Source organism: Mustela erminea, chromosome 13, assembly GCF_009829155.1.
Source record: "Mustela erminea isolate mMusErm1 chromosome 13, mMusErm1.Pri, whole genome shotgun sequence".
Taxonomy (NCBI): domain Eukaryota; kingdom Metazoa; phylum Chordata; class Mammalia; order Carnivora; family Mustelidae; genus Mustela; species Mustela erminea.
This window is the reverse complement of record NC_045626.1, coordinates 21245131-21263327: the sequence shown is the minus strand read 5'-3', so window position 1 is coordinate 21263327 and position 18197 is coordinate 21245131. Positions and strand designations below refer to the sequence as shown.

The 18197-nt window shown below is 33.9% G+C and overlaps 1 protein-coding gene across 3 annotated transcripts in view; it reads left to right on the top strand.

Annotated features, from left to right (window-relative positions):
* DCC (DCC netrin 1 receptor) overlaps positions 1-18197 on the top strand; it is a 1159911-nt gene that overhangs the window by 983383 nt on the left and 158331 nt on the right. For all 3 annotated transcript variants that reach the window (XM_032310413.1, XM_032310412.1, XM_032310410.1), the window contains exon 15: positions 13761-13955. In XM_032310413.1, coding sequence (XP_032166304.1) covers positions 13761-13955 — 195 coding nt within the window. The remainder of the gene's footprint in view (positions 1-13760; positions 13956-18197) is intronic.

Genomic DNA, 18197 nt, shown 5'->3' with positions numbered 1-18197 from the left:
GAAAAAAATTATAGGGGGATGGGCTCTTCAGCCTATACAAATGAAATAAAAAAAGCAAAAATAATTTGTTTCAAACAAACAGAAAATGAAAAGTGCATAATAAAATCATATAAATAAGTTTTAATATAGTAGTAATAATAAGTGTAAGCATATTAAACTCACCATTTCAAGAGTAGATTACTAAATAGAATTTTGAAAACATCCAGATCTGTAGATTTATAATTAGCAACATTTACAAATATTAAGATATTATTTCAACTTTTTCAAGATATTTAAGATATTATCAACTTTTCAAGAAAAAGTTGAAAATAAATGGAGGAAAAATAGTCATCCTAACAAAAAACAAGTGTAGGTTTTTCTTTGGTAATTTTCTTTTTTTTTCTTTAAATTTTTATTTATTTGACAGACAGAGATCACAAGCAGGCAGAGAGGCTGGCGGGGGGGGGGGGGGAGCAGGCTCCCTTCTAAGTGGAGAGCCCGATGTGGGACTCGATCCCTGGACCCTGAGATCGTTACCTGAGCCGAAGGCAGAGGCTTTAACCCACGGAGCCACCCAGGCACCCCTGGTAATTTTCTTAAGGCCAGAAACTTCTTTAGGGATAAAAAGTTGCTCCATAATGAGAATAAGATTGACTTATTAAAAAATAATGTAAATTGTTGAAGAAATATCGATTACTTATAAGTATATGGCTTTTATAACATAAATTTATACTATTTAAGCAAATCTTGACAGGTCTTTATAGAAAAATTTGCAAACCCACTGTAACATTTGAGTACACATTCATCATTATAGAAGCAGAAAATGTATACAATTATAAGTAGAAAATACAGATAACAAATCAACACAAGTCTTACCATCCAAAGATGATCATATTACCACACTTAACACCCTAATGCATATCTTTAATTTCTATCTTTATACACACATGTAAATATATACATACATACACAAAATATTTGTATATTATAATGAAAAAATATAGATATAACTTAAATGAGAACATATGATACTCAACTGTTCTTCAAACTTCTGTTTTCAATTATTTTAATTTTTATTTTTGCAGATTATGATTTTACCTGAGACCTTGATCATATTCCAATTTCTTCAATGGACCCCCAAAAACTTTCTTAACAGATCATTTGTATAAACTACAATTGAATCTAGGATCACACACTGCATATAGGTTTTCTTTTTTTAATTTTTATTTTTTCTTTTCAACTTTTTATTTAAATTCTAACTAGGTAACATACAGTGCAATATTGGTTTCTGAAGTAAAATTCAGTGGCTCTTCACTCACATACAATACCCGGTGCTCATCATAGTAAGTGCCCTCCTTGATACTCATCATCCATCTAGCCATCCCTCACCTACATCCCTCCATCAACCCTCAGTTTGTTCTCTATCTTTAAAAGTCTCTTATGGTTTGTTTTCTTCTTTTTTTCCCCTTCTCATACGTTCATTTATTTTGTTTCTTAAATTCCACATATGAGTGAAATCATATGTTGTCTTTGTCTAACTTATTTTGCTGAGCATAATACACTCCAGCTCCATCCACATCATTGCAAATGGCAAGATTTTATTCTTTTTGATGGCCGAGTAATATTCTATTATATGTATATACCTCATCTTCTTTATCAGTTCATCAGTTGATGGACATATGGATTCTTTCCATAATTTGGCTATTGTATTTGTATCCCCCCGGGCTCTTAATCAACCACAATTCCTTTTTTCCTACTTGGATTTATTGAAAAGACTGGCTTTTGTCCTCTGATTTCAACAGCCTAATTATTTGTTTTTGTCTAATTATTTCTTGTGGTTTTATTTAACTTGTTCCTCTAGTTTCTGTAGGTTTGTAAACTGTAACTTACATACAAAGACCAATGTTAATGGATTTTATACATCTTTCTCAGAGCTGGGAAAAAAATTAAAAATGAAGGAATTCTGCTGATTTACCTCTCACAACTGAAACACTCACACCATCAGAGAGTCACATACTTTTTTTTCCCCTAAGCATCCGAAGAATATTTAATGCTTGGCTTTAAGAAAGTGGATATTAAAATTCTTGTATAGTATTAAATACATTCATTGATCACAATGTAATTATACTAATACTCAATAATAATATGATATCCAATACATTTAGAAATATAAAAGCATATTTCCAAATAACTTATTGGTCTAAAAGAAATCATATTATTTCTTAAATATAACTTTTAGCACCTAACACCTCAGCAACCTTGTTTACTTAAATATCTACTAGATTAAAAAATACTAGGGAAAGTTTTAAAAAGTGGATTTTTTTTTTATTTTCAAATTTTTTCCTTGGCTATTATTTGGTAAAATTCTTGGTGAAAGTCAATGACATGGCATTAAAATACATTCAAGTTAAAGATATCAATTTGAGGGTTTACTCTAGTTAGCTCACAAATGTAGTCACCTGGTGATAAACATGTTCGTATGTGATTTTATGCACAGAGGAATGTAGGTGTAGATGGTATGTCATGAAAAAGGATTTCTTTCACATGGGCTTTTGATAGGAGCCATCCATGATATTCTGGGTTTCTGGTTGACAAAAAGACTTGCGAATGAGATGAGCTATTGATATAGCAGCCAATCCATCATGAAATTGAAGAATCCAGCCCCTTATTCTCATTCAAGTAGAATTCATCTTACCTATACGGAGTGTTGTAGGCAAAGCCAAACTGTGTTCTGAAACCAATTTAAAAAAACTGCTTTAGTTCTTGGGCAAGTAGTTGTTCAAAGTCTTAGAGTTCTACTATACAAAGGATGACACAAATTATTTAGACTTGGATAAATGTTCAAAGAAGTTTCAAGCCCTTTCCTTAGCCATAGCAGACTTTCTAATATCCTCATGAAATGTTTGATCCCTTTATGACTTCCTTGGCTTTTTCTAAGTGTAATGTAGTAGATAAGGTTGTGAGCTTTGAAGTCCTAATAACTAGGTTTGAATTCTGCTCCACTCACTGTATTATCATGCACAAGTAATTTAAATTCCTTAATACCTATTTTTCTCATCTGTAAATAGGGTATAACAACAGTATCCATCTCAACAGATCTGTGTGAGAATTAACTGTGATAATGGCAAGAAAGTACTCAGCAATGTGTCTGATACTTATTAAGCACTCAACAAATGTTTATTTTTGTTGCTGGTTTCCATAGATTAGATCTCAGTGGTATGAAATACTAATACCACTTGTCATGTTATGAAGCCTCTTCTTGTTCATATTGATAAAACTCTAATGTCTGCATTAGGAGAATAGGTATATTCTCTTCTGATATAAAAGCAAGGCAAACCTTTAAGGTGTCTTAAAAGGCCATGATTTAATTAAAGGTGCATTGTCATACAATTATATCAATATATGCAGGAAGGCATTTTGTAAAATTAAACAGTCATTATCAACTTTTTTTTAAAATTTTATTTATTTATTTGACAGTAGTTGGAGAGGCAGGCAGAGAGAGAGAGAGAGAGAGAGGGAAGCAGGCTCCTTGCTGAGCAGAGAGCCCGATGCGGGACTCGATCCCAGGACCCTGAGATCATGACCTGAGCCGAAGGCAGCGGCTTAAACCACTGAGCCACCCAGGCGCCCCCATTATCAACTTTTTTTTTTTTAATTTATTTTTTATTTATTTTCAGCATAACAGTATTCATTGTTTTTGCACCACACCCAGTGCTCCATGCAATCTGTGCCCTCTCTAATACCCACCACCTGGTTCCCCCAACCTCCACCGCCCCCCAAACTCATGTTAATATCGAATATAAGGAAACTCTTGAAATGTTACTGTTTTGTAAAAACTAAAAGCAAGCATTCTGCTAAATAATAAAATACTAAATACATTGTCTTTAAGACAATACTAAATACATTGTCTTTAAGACCCAAACAAACCAGAGATGTTTCCTACTATTTCTGTTATTTGACAAAGTATAGAGATTGTGGTGAGAAAAACATGCACACACACACACACACACACACACACACACACACACACACAACTTAAAAACCTGTAACATTTTATTACAGAAGGAAAGAAATGTTATTTTTATAAACAGTGTGATAGCATATTTGGAAGTTCTAAGATATAGCTATAGTATGATACATCTATATTCTAAGACACAGCTGTATCGTACTGAAATAATTAGTTCAAACATTAAAAAGAAAAGAAATGCATTTATATGGCAACCTAAAGTATAATATCAAAGACTAAATTTAACAAACCAAATAAAAATTTTTATGAAGAAAATAAGTTTGTTAAAAGATACAAAATAAGACATGAATAAATAGAAATATATTTTTGATGCAAAATGTTACCATTATATAAATACTAGTTATTCCCAAATTAATGATTAATACACTTCCAATCAGAATGAACATCGTATGTAAGAATAAATGTAAAAGAATTCCGAGAAAATTTGAAAAGTAGAATAAACATTAACATTTACAATAAAGCCTGATTTAAAATCAATACAGTACTGTCTGGCATAGAATTAGACAAGTTATATCAGTGTAACAGAATATATAGGACAGAAGTATTTCCTATTATATTTGAGAAATAAACTTTAAAATGAAGTTGACATCTCAACCAGCAGATTATTCAATAAATGGTGTTGAGACTATTCCCAGTACTTCTGGTAGAACATAAAGTTTTCCTTCTCCTACATCAAACTAGTTGACAGTGGTTGATATTAGTGATGGAGCTGAAAACAGAACAGAGCAAAGTTATCATTTCTTATATAAATCAAAAGTAGAAAAGTCAAGGATAGTTTTAAAGAGTTTTTTATTTTTATTTTTATTTTGGTATCTTCAAGTATAATAAAGATGGAGGGCTCAAACACCCATCATTTTGTGCAGTTGGAAGTTGAGAGATGAGATGATCTCTCAAGGTATCATTCCTACTATAAAAGATTGTGTTCTCCCTCCTGTGCTCTTCTCACCCATATTCACCCGTCATCCAAGTCCGCAGATTCCCTGTCCTCAACTCCTCCATTATCGTTCCCTATCCATATATCCAAAATCTGTCATTTCTACTTCCTTAACAGACTTGGACTCTATCCCCTCCTCTCCACTCCCACCATTCTACTTTATGTCACGCTGTGATCCTTTGTCACCTGAAAATAGCCTCCCCCTGGTCTTCTGACACCAGTTAGGGTGTCTCTCTAGACTCCATCATGCTGCCAGTCTGACTTTTCATAACCAGATCTGATGATGTCATTTCTCTATTCAAATTCTTCCTGATGTGGTCCCACCCTTAGCCTCAAGTCAGACATTCCATCACATCTTTGCATCTGTATGCATCTCTCCAGATGCACTCCATCATATCTCCTACTTTCACACTTAATGTTCCCTTTGCCAGAGTTCCTTTCACATGATTTCACATCTACTTGTCCTTCAAAACCCACTGGATGTTTTACTTCTAGGAAGATTTTCCTATCTGAATTAGATGTCTTTCCTCTAAGCCTGCTCTTTTGGGCATGTCATGAGCATTGACTTCATTCTTCTCAGCAAACTAGAAGCAAAGATCAAGCTTTATTTAATTTGAGATTCTCAGTGCTTGACATGGTGCCTTAGGCCACATGGTAGATGCTCAATTAATATTGAATAAATGGGTCAATATTTAAGCATTCATATCCAGGTATTAGTAATGTTAAACTCATACAATTTATATAGTTTGATTCTCTATTGATGTCCATTCTTACAGTCAAAAAATAATTTCAGATAAACGAGAGCTAGAAACATCCTTTGTTCTATTTGGTATATTTTTATTTAAATGTAAAAAATGCATTACCTTTTTCTCAAGTAGAATGTTAAAATGAAAACTCAAGTTTTCTAGAGAGCAGCTTGGCATAAGATTTTAGAGATATTAAGTTTCTTGTTTGTTTGTGTTTAGAGTAAATTAGTCTACGGTTTTGAGAGAGTATGGTTTTAATCCACTTAGAGGAAAATGAGCCTGAAAAATTCATGGAAATAAATCCTTTGGCAAGGACTGAGAACTTACTCCCCATGCCCTGTTAAAGAATAAGATTTATTATTTGAATGGCTCCAAATCTGGAGATTATTCAGTATGAGGGAGCTGATGAAAGTCATGATGGTAGGAAGACATAAGATTATAATGAGATTCTCGGGGTGCCTGGGTGGCTCAGTGGGTTAAAGCCTCTGCCTTCGGGTCAGGTCGTAATCCTAGGGTCCTGGGATCGAGCCCCACATCAGGCTCTTGGCTTAGCAGGGAGCCTGTCTCCTCCTCTCTCTCTGCCTGTCTCTCTGCCTACCCATGGTTTCTGTCTGTCAAATAAATAAATAAATCTTTAAAAAAAAAAAAAAGATTATAATGAGATTCTATGATTTTTTTTTTATTTCTTTTTTTTTAATTTTTTATAAACATATATTTTTATCCCCAGGGGTACAGGCCTGTGAATCACCAGGTTTACACACATCACAGCACTCACCAAAGCACATACCCTCCCCAATGTCCATAATCACACCCCCTTCTCCCAAACCCCCTCCCCCCAGCAACCCTCAGTTTGTTTTGTGAGATTAAGAGTCACTTATGGTTTGTCTCCCTCCCAATCCCATCTTGTTTCATTTATTCTATGATTTTTGAAGTTGGTGTCCCTGAACTCTAAATTAAGAAAACAAATCTCCCAGATATTCATAGGCTCTGATCCCACAGTGGTCTTAGAAAGCCACATCAAAGGTGTCACCTCTAACTACTAAGCTTTGGTTTTCTCACTCAAGAATTCAGGAGTTTGTAAATAAAATTGAACTTCATTGTGTTTTATTTTCCTGTATTCTGTTGGACATGCCAACCTCCTCCCTCGACAGGCATCTTAACTTTCTGTTGGTATTTTTCACATCAAGAACTCAATAGATGGAGGCCATTTTCCCCAACATTCATAGAAAAAACAAAGGTTTGAGGTGGATGGAACTGTTTTGTCCCAAAACGGAAGTGGCGGATGCATGACTCCACTTGTATACCTCTGAGTGAATTCGCTGCATATAAATTTTTAAAATAAAATTTTAAAGTTAATACTGAAAAGATGGTAGGAGTAAAGCATAAATAAATAAATAGTATAAATATATATAAATAATATATATATAATAATATATATATTTATATACATTTATATATATAAATATATATAAATAATAGTATATATATAAATAATAATAAATATATAAAAATAATAATTTATATTAATATTTATATTAATATATTAATAATAATATAAATAATAATTATTATTTATATATATTTATATATGAATATATATAAATATATTATTATATATTTATTTTATATTATAGATAAAATATTTTATATTTTATGTTTACATATAAAATATTTTATATATCTTTATATATAATGTTTTATATGTGAAATATGTGTAGATTTTAAATTTTATATTTATATATAAAATATTCTATATTCTATATATTATATATATATATATATATAATAAAACAAAATAAAAAGATATAGTTCAGTGGTAACTAAAAGTGATTGTTCACCATAATAACTAAACAAATATCCAAAGTTTACAGACATTAGTGGCTTAAAGAAGCTGATGTATTTTCATGAGAATAGACCCTACCAACAGAAATGATTGTATTCGTATGTATCTGAATACTCTGGAAAGATAGAATATGGTTCTATCAATTGCCTTATGTAATTCTCTGTAAAGAAATATAGGCTATTAGGGACTGGAACAAAACTAGCAAAATGACCCATAAAATGCAGCACACTAAATCGAAAACAGATATGTGAGTATTTGTCAAAAGTACCAGCTGCCTGATGCCGTGCGGCAGAGCTGTCCACAGCAGAAGGTATGTGGCAGCAATCACTTTCATTAGCAGGAGCCAGCAGACACAAATCTTTCTGGTCGCTAGGAGAAAACAACTTTAATAACTGTATTTTCATCTTGTTTCATTTCTCTGTTATTTCCTTTTTTCTTAAAATTCTTATTTTGAGAGAGCTATATAAAATTTTGGTAATGTTATAGTTAATGACAGTCGTGTGTAATAACAGTTATATTATACCTTATAGGAAGTGTAGACATTGTTCACATATTTTGGAGCACTTTGTACCAAGAACTGTTTCAGGTACAGGAGTTACAGAGAATTTATGGAAGGAGATGAGGCAAAGAATATGAGATAATCACATTAAATAGGAAGCAAAATTAATGGCAATAAATCCTAAGGGGGGTGGATAAGACGGGTGATTATTAGATTAAAGATTAAGGAAAGATTGCAATTTTAATTATGGTAGCCAGGAAGGCTGAAGTTGGAAATTAAATGGCAGAAACCAGAAGAAGATAAAGGAGGAAGGCATATCTGAGTGAAAGCTTCCCAGGAAGAGGGTACAGCAAATACACATGCCCTGAGGCCAAAGCATACGGGCCTGTTTGAGGAACAGCAAAGTGTCCAGTTCATAGTAGATAGCTGGGGTAAGATGAGCAAAGGGGAAAGTGGTTGGAGATGAAGATAGAGAGCTAAGGGGGCATGGGGTAGGTCATACATGAACTTTTAGGTCATGGTAAAGATCTTGACCTTACAGTGTGCTATGGAAAGGCCTAAAGGAGTTTGGAGTGGTGTTATTTATTTGACATTATCTTATTTGTATTTTATTTGCATTCATACTCACATTATATCTATATTCATACACATTTATTCTCAATACCATCTGTTATGTTGATGGCTTTTACGTCTGTATAACTGACCATGGCCTTTCACTAAAACCCCAGACTTATATACCCACGTACATCCCTGAGATCTCCACAGATGTGATGAACAGGCATCACAAATTTAACATGACCCAAGAACTTTCTTATTTTTCTTCATCTCAGTAGGTCATCCCCAGTTGCCCAAGCCAAAGATCTGTGAGTCCTCATTGAGTTTCTTCTTTTCCACACCATTCACATCCAGTTTATACCTCTGTTGATTTCACCTCCCAAATGTCCCAAATATGCACACTACATTTCCACAATGGTCACCCAGACAAGTATAAAAACATATTTAGGGTTTCTAATTTTTCAAAATTGTTTTAAAATGCACATAACATAAAAGTAACCGTCTTAACTAGTTTTAAGTATACAGTTCAGTGTCTTTAAGTACATTCACCCTGTTGTGTGATCATCATCAAAACCACTCTCTCCAAAACTTTTTTTTGTCTTGCAAAACTTAAACTCTGTTCCCATCAAACAATAACTCCCTACTCCACCTTCCTCTCAACCTCTAGCAACCACCATTCTACTTTCTGGTGCTATGAATTTGACTACTCTGGGTATCTCAAGTGGAATCACACAGTTTTAGTCCTTTTGTGTCCAGCTTATTTCACTTACCATAATGTCCTAAAGGCTCATGCATGTTATAGCATGTATCAGAATTTCCTTCTTTTAAAAGCTTAAATATATCCCATTGTATGTATATATCCCAATTTGTTTATCCATTCATCTGCTGATGGATACCTAAGTCTCACCTACTTTTTGGTTATTGTGAAAAACTGTGCTATGAATATAGGTGTACAGATATTTGTTTGAGTTCCTGCTTTCAATTCTTTGGGGAATATACCCAGAGTGGAATTCTTGGATCTTACGGTAATTCTTTTTTTTTTTAAACTTCCATTCTGTTTTTCATAGCATTTGTGCCATTTTACATTCCCACTGGGTAACTTTCTTTATATCTTCTTCATTTTCCTTCTTAGTCCAGGCACAATGACCTTCTTTGATTTCTCCAAATACCAAGTTCATTTTTGCTGTAGGTCCTTAGTAGTAGTTAATTCCCTCTTCTTGTAAAACTTTCTAGCCTGCTGTTTACTCGACTGGCTCTTTCTGATCATTCACCTTGGACTCTACTGGGAATACTTTCCTTGAGTCAGTTACTATTCCATCATCATAATATTTACAAAATCTCCCAATTTCCTTGTGTGTTTATTCTTATTTTGTTCATCTTACCTCCAAAAAAACCTATATACCCAGTACCTAGGACTATGACTGGCACATAGGAGATGTATAATAATTGTTGAAACATCATGGGGATTAATATGATAAATTCCTTATGTGCTATCTGTGAACACTACTCATTAGTGAAAATTACAATCGTCACTCAAAAATAATAACTATTCTGTAGGAACAAATTAAACCAAGATAGAATCCATAATTCTATAGTGTAGTCAAGAATGGCAGTTGACCTAGTTACTGTAATAATTCAGATTTCAGTAGAAATTTGGGGCTCATTAATTTGGATATTTCAGGCAAAATGTGTTCTTTGGTTTCAAATTATTTCAATAATTACTTTAATACTTCTCTATGCTTTATATACTCAATTATTGTCCTAGAGGTACTGGTAAAATCTTTCATGTACTTCTGAGTAGTGAATTTCAGTTTCAATCTTCAAACATCTCACATATTTTCATGGCAAATTTTCTAAATTGATGTTTTATAGTTCATTCCAGTATTAACCATTTGCCTAATCCATAAGGTCATCTGTGTTAGAGAAAACTGACTCAGGTCACATAAAAGGTAAATGTCATTTCTGTCTTTACATTAAGAAGTGAGTAGGTGGTTACAAACTGGCTATTCTAGATTATGAACTATCTCCTAACACAGTTATTTTTATGATGACACTATATATTATGAATGACTTAGGTGTACTACTACCTTGATAGACACACTCTCTTATGGCCCTATAATCCTAAAGGGTGGTAAAAGCCCATTAAATATTTAGATGGAAAGGCAGCATATATTCTTATGTATAGACACCCTTATTTTTATCATGTTAAAATTGTTTTGAGGTTTGGATTTATGATTGAAACTACATTTATGCAGAAAAAAAAAGATGATTATTGTGAGACCAAGAGACCCTCTTCTTCAAGAGCATTTGTGCATTCATTACCCTGGTCCCTTTATAAAACTCCAGTGGATGTAATTCTGTGGGTACTGACCTAACTAACTTGTAGGGGAGCTACTCTATGGCTTACAGAAACATGGAGAAGAGATTGTTTTGAAAATATTTTATATATTTTTCCTTTTATTCTAAAAGATATTAAAAATTGTCATTAAAATCATAGGTTTTTATATTGTTTTTAAAAAGTCATAGCATTTAGTTCATTTTCTAAATACAAGATTAGGCAGATTTTCTTGTTGTTTTCAGTAATTGCAAAAGCTTCAAAAGTGTTCAGCAGAATTCACTGTAGAGCCCATTACATTTCAAGGACACTGGAGAGCCTCTGTGGCAATTGAGTTGAAAATTATTAATCCATTCCTTTAATCTCTTTTATTACTTCTCCTTAGGGTTTATAGTGGGTTTATATCCTTCACAAACATTGTTTTTTCTGTTGTTAAGATTTATATCCCCATTTTGAGGTAATTTTTTAATGACACCTTTACATATTATGTCACAGGCTTCTTTAGGGCAGAAAGAATCTTGTCCCTTTTCATTCATAAATGGGCATCTTCAGGGGAAAAAAAAAAAGAACTACTTTAGAAAATGCTGTTGGGGGGCACCTGGGTGGCTCAGTGGCTTAAAGCCTCTGCCTTCAGCTCAGGTCATGATCCCAGAGTCCTAGGATTGAGCCCCACATCAGGCTCTCTGCTCAGCGGGGAGCCTGCTTCCTCCTCTCTGCCTGCTTCTCTGCCTACTTGTGATCTCTGTCAAATAAATAAATAAAATCTTAAAAAAAAAAAAAAAGAAAATGTTGTTGGTGTAGCATCTTTAGAAGGTAGCATCTTTTGAAAAGCTGTTAGTATGGGACCTACTTTAAAAACTCTGATAAAAAACAGGCTTCCATATATCACTTAAGCTAGAAGCATGTGTGTTGAAGGTGGCTAAAGTTGGTAGTAGACATTATGTCACCTTTTGCTATTATATCAAGGAAAAAATGTATTTTAATATTACCTTTAATCATCAAACTCTTTTGCTTCATCTGACATATGTTACCTTTTGAGATTTTCAGTTAAGAAAGAAATAATGAACACAAGCAGTTCGAATAAAGTTCACATCACTGATATTTTTGAGTACCCATTAACTGCCAGGTAATGGGCTGAGCACCTCATGGATGACTGAAGTTTAGATGGGCACATTCTTGCTTAAATTTCTTCCTAAAATACTTCTATGATTTTCAAAAAATAGGGTATGTGTGCCTGTATTAATCCTATCAAAATGTGTATCATAGTATATTATAACTTCCTCTTTACTTGTCTTTCCCATTAAACTATAAACTCCAAAGGTGCATGTGTTCTGTCTGCCATATTGACTCTGTCCTGATCATCATAGGTACTTTGCCCCAGTCTTCAACATAGTAGGTGCTCTATAAATATTTATTAAGTGAATGATGATAATTGTTCAGAAATTGCATCATTTCTTTCGGGATGGGATCAGAGAGAAGAAGAATGATATAAAGGCCAGAGGAGACAGACTAAGTGACTTTTAATCTCACAGAACAAACTGAGGGTTGCTGGGGGGAGGGGGGTTGGGACAAGGGGGTGGGATTATGGACATTGGGGAGGGTATGTGCTTTGGTGAGTGCTGTGAAGTGTGTAAACCTGGTGATTCACAGTTTATTAATTTTCAACACACCGTCTCCTTCAAAGAAAACTTAGCATGTACATTTACTCCCTAACAGCTAACATCAGCTGGTGCTACTCATAAGGAGAGCACTTTTACTCACTGTCTCATTAAATCTTCTCGGCTTCCTGTGAGACCATTGCTATCTTTAGCCTCATTCTACACAGGAGGAAATGGAGGTAGGACGAATAAGGTCTTAAGGTTTCTCTGAGATGATGAGTGTACAGCACAAATTGGAACTCTTACTTCCAGAGCCCAGGCTTTGAAGCAATCAATATTTGGAATGCCAATTTAATTAGAAGGTAATCTCGGAGATCACAAATAACTTCATGAGGGTGCACAGCTAGTAAATGACAGAGCCTGGTTTGAAACCAAATTTGCACACTCCAAAGTCTGTGTGGCTGTAATCCTAGACACTGTCTCCTTTTTGTTAACAATGAGTGTGCTTTTCAGAGATAAACTAAATTATGAGTCAAGTGCCATCCTAATTACGCTGAACAAATCATGGCCCTAAACTGTTTCTCCTGACAATTTCTTCAGAAAAGACTGCTCTATTTTTGTTTTTTAGTTAAATCAAAGTAAATAATCCTTGGGCAAGAAAATTTTGACATTTCATTTCCCTCTCTATTATTCTTACATTCTCTTTGATTTCATTCAGTATTGATGAAACCTAAGAAGAGTTATATGGGGGTAGGGGGAACAGCCCAAAAGAAAGGAAAAAAAAAAAACAACATTAGGATAAAGGTGCATGATGCTGCATGTCTACGGACAGCACTCAGGGCCTTCCATGCTTAAGAAACTGTGAAAGTCGAGGGGCGCCTGGATGGCTCAGAGGATTAAGCCTCTGTCTTTGGCTCGGGTCATGATCTCAGGGTCCTGGGATCGAGCCCCGCGTCAGGCTCTCTGCTCAGCAGGGAGCCTGCTTCCCCTTCTCTCTGCATACTTGTGATCTCTCTCTCTCTGTCAAATGAATGGATAAATCTTAAAAAAAAATAAAAAACTGTGAAAGTCGAATGAAACATGGAAAATATATCACATGTCGACACAAAGAGGAACTTGGGCAGTAAGTGATGAACCATTTGAGGTCTGTGGAATACAATATTAAGTCTTGCTCAAATGGGAAGTCTTACCATGCTATACGTTCTAGGATGAGACAGACTAATGATGTTTCCTTTGAACTTTAGAGTCTCAAGTCCCTGACCAGCCAAGCTCTCTTCATGTGAGGCCCCAGACCAACTGCATCATCATGAGTTGGACTCCTCCCTTGAACCCAAACATCGTGGTGCGAGGTTACATCATTGGCTATGGTGTTGGGAGCCCTTATGCTGAGACAGTGCGTGTGGATAGTAAACAGCGATACTATTCCATCGAGAGATTGGGTGAGTTGCTGTGGGTTTTATTCTATTAAGGGAAATAAATGATTTGTTTGAAATTATTTTCTTTCTTAGAATCTTGTTCTTTGGAATTTTAATTTGTGACACATAGTATTGCATAAGACAAGTCTCTCTCTTTTTTTTGTCTTCTATCAATCTACACACACACACACACACACACACACACACACATACACACGCACGTTTTTCCTCTCTGGATTTTGAATTGGGGAAACTTATCTAGAGACATTCACAATGACAGTGGGTACTCCACTGTGTACTTTTGCCTCTGAGCCATAGAATAAATAAAGGGTATTATATTATTTTGCTCCTCATTGGTCAATGGAATCATCTAATCTTAATAATTCTTATAAAAAGCAAGTCAACACATTTTTTTTTTCATTTTTTCTCACTAGGAAAATATTCTGTCAATTTTTCTTTAACACTAAATTATCTAGTCACCTTGCCTTCTTTTCTCTTATATTTATAGGTTAAGTTTCTTGGCTATGCCATTATGATTATAAAACAAAAGGTGAAACCAGGAATTTTCAATCAAGCCTCTAAACTTAGTTTTCAGACTGCTCTCTGCATACATTCCAAGGCCTCTTATCATACTCAATGTCATTTTAATAAATACAATACTTGAATTATGACGTTTCTGAATTCATTGAAAACTTGTTTATTCAAAGAGGGCTAACGTGTAGTAAAAGGGTTCATATCCATTTTATATCTGATTTTCCATAATATCCTAAGAGATTATATCATTAAGAGAGAAATCAAAGAAACATATGTCATACATAGGGTGTCAAGAAGTTAAATTCTCATAAAGCACAAAGCAGGTTGATCCTCCCTGTTGATTTAACATGGTATTATTTGTAATGAAGTACGCTGACCTCGCTGGGAATACAACCTGATTGGTGGGAGTTGGGGGGAGGGGCGCTACTTATTTGTAATGTCTCTCAAAAACAGAACATTTTGATGAGAAACTTGATTTGAATTTGAATACCTTTTCGTGCAGTAGCAAGAAAAGATTTTTCCCAGTGCAGGAGGAAAATTGCACTGACCCATTCTCTCTGTAATTGCCTCAAACTCTAATAAAAGAAGTGCCTACTGAAAATCTCCACAATTCTAGTTAGCTTGGCATTTAGAAATAATATTCTCTCAGTCAGTCCCTGAGTTTGAATGTTAAGGCAATCACATAACGTGTTTTATGGCCATCAAACCGATGTCAGGGGACTGTTATGTAGCCATTATTCAGCGGGCATCATCTCTGACAGTTGATCTCATCGCCACCCAGCAGAGGGAGGTCCGCGTGGCCAGGCTTCCCTGCAAGGGGAGTGTGGTACAAACGCGTAATGAAGTCATGAAAGAAAACCGCAATGCTTCACCAGAATGAAGTCATGAAAGAAAACCGCAATGCTTCACCAGGGCCTTTCAGTAAAGATGTTCTTTACTACAAGCGGTCTTTCCAGAAATCTCCAACGCTTGTAAAGTTGAGGCTTTTGGAAGATTAACACTGGCAAATCTCTCCAAAATCTTAACAAGAAAACAAGAGATTTTCCTTTGTAAGATATATTTTAAAGAGCTAGGAAGACTGTTACAAGCAAAATGGATATGAACCTATCTCTGTGATAGATCATGTGTGTATTACACTTTAAAACTTATCTGGAAAGAGATTTACACACATACATTTGCATACACACATGCATACACCCATATGTATATATACACATGAATTTAAGTTCTACCAGCTCATACTCTTCTAACATAGTCCCATGCCTTAACATAAAATATTGAAATATAATAGTGTTTTATTATTATTGTTCAAGTATCTGCAGAGTTACACAAAGAAACTGTTATTTTTTCAAAAGTGTTTTGCCATTTACCCAAGGTGTATCTTAAACATATCTTAATATATATTAAATAGGAACAGTTTTATATATGCATGTAGAAATATATAAAATGTCTAGACAATTTTGTATTTCTATAAGGCTTTAAAAATTATATTTTAAATAGCTTTCAAAAAGATACTGTGAAACTGGTATGCTTACTTTAATGTTTAATAGAATAAGTGAAACAATTGGTGCTTTCTTTGCAAAGTTTGGATGTGGGCTTGAGTGAATCCTTTATCTTTTTAAAAGTTAGAACTTAAGATATGTCTAACAAGCTTCAGCTAAGTCAGGGAATATATATTTTCAGGACTCTATAACAGTTACACAATTAAAAATGAATTAAGGAAAGCTATAATCTGTTAAAGCATAACATCAGCTATAACTTCAACTGTCATGGTTGTATTTTAGACTATAAAAAAGCTATCTGTTTTTTTTTTTTAAAGCTATCTGTTTTATAATTGACCAATAAACTTCCTGTTCTCTTTGATGACAGACCAGAACTTTCAAGTAGCATTTTGTTTATCACACATAATAATTGAATATTTAGATACCAAGCACTGTGACCTTCTTCAGGACTACAAAACAAAGCTTACCATGTGCAGACCTAGAGATTCATTAACCAATGAATTATACTATTGTTTGTACCATATAGTATTAATATAGCAATGTTTGCAATTAATTTTTTGACATCTTACACCTCTTGGGTTAAAAGCCATAGGTACCAGCTTTGATGTATACACATAGCATAGATCAACAAGATCTGAATTCTGAAGATGTTGGCAAAATTAATCTGAAACCAAGTTCTTCTTTTAAAAACTCACAATATATCTACCAATCTATTTATCTATTTATTTATTTATATATTTCTACATCTTTATGGAGGTATTTGTATGTGTATAAACTGTACATGTTTAAAGTGTACAATTTGTTGAGTTTTTAAGAACTTTATCATGGATAATTGACACATGATAAGCTCTGTTTTTCACATTTCTTCTTTAATATCTCTCTTTAATGTTTTATAATATTCAATATAGGAAGTCTTGAATGTTTTTGTTAGATTTAGTTAACAAGTACATAAGTGTGTGTGTGTTTATTAAATTTAGTCCCTTTTTATAATGTGTGTGTGTGTCTATGAACTACTTTAAATGGGGTTATTTCAGCTGTTGCTGCTAGTGTAGAATACAATTATTTTTAAACATTAATCTTGTATCCTAGACCTGTTAAATATACCTATTTGTGATATGAGTAGAATGCTCTAAGAATTTCCATGTAAACAAACAACCATATGTAAACAGGAACAGTTTTACAGTTAATTTCTGATCTCCTGCTTTTTATTTCTTTCTCTTGCCCTCTCTTGGTTAAGAACTCGAGTAAAATATTGAAAAGAAGTGGGAAGCAGGCATTTTTGCCTTGTTCCTGATCTTAGGAGAGGCATGAAATAGGATATTAGGTACAGGTTCTTCATGTGTCTCTTATCAGATTGAGGAAGTTTTCTACTTTTTCTAGATTTCCTGGGAATTTTTATCATGAGTATCTGTTGAATTTTTGTGAAATAATTTTCTCCTTTCCTCCTTACTAGTATTTTTAATATAGTGAATCATATTGATTGATTTTTGAAGGGTAGCTAATTTTGAATTTCTCATATAGATCCTACATGGTCACAATGTACTACCCTTTTCTTGTATTGTTGGATTTGATTTGTTAATATTTATTAACGATTTTTTTTATATCTGTATTCATGAGGTGTATTTGTCTACAGCTTTCTTTCATGTTATGACTTTATCCAATTTTTTAATTAAATTAATTCTGGTCTCATAAAATCAGTTGGGCAGTTTGTTCTTCTGTCACTGAAAAAGTGTGTGCAAAATTTATACTATTTATTCCTAGAATAGTTGATAGAATTCATTAACAAAACCATCTGGATCTGCAATTTCCTTTTTAGGAAGGCTTTTTTTTTTTTTTTTTAATTTTTTTTTTTAAATATTTTATTTATTTATTTGTCAGAGAGAGAGGGAGAGAGAGCGAGCACAGGCAGACAGAATGGCAGACAGAGGCAGAGGGAGAAGCAGGCTCCCTGCCAAGCAAGGAGCCCGATGTGGGACTCTATCCCAGGACGCTGGGATCATGACCTGAGCCAAAGGCAGCGGCTTAACCCACTGAGCCACCCAGGCGTCCAGGAAGGCTTTTGATAATCAATTTAACTTCTTTAACATATATAAATCTTTTTTGTATTTTTTATTTTTTCTTATATTGATTTTAGTAAGTTACAATTTTCATGACATTTATATACTTCATTTTGTCGCATTTATTGGCAGAATTGTTCATTCACAATGGTCTCTTTTTATCTGTGGTGATA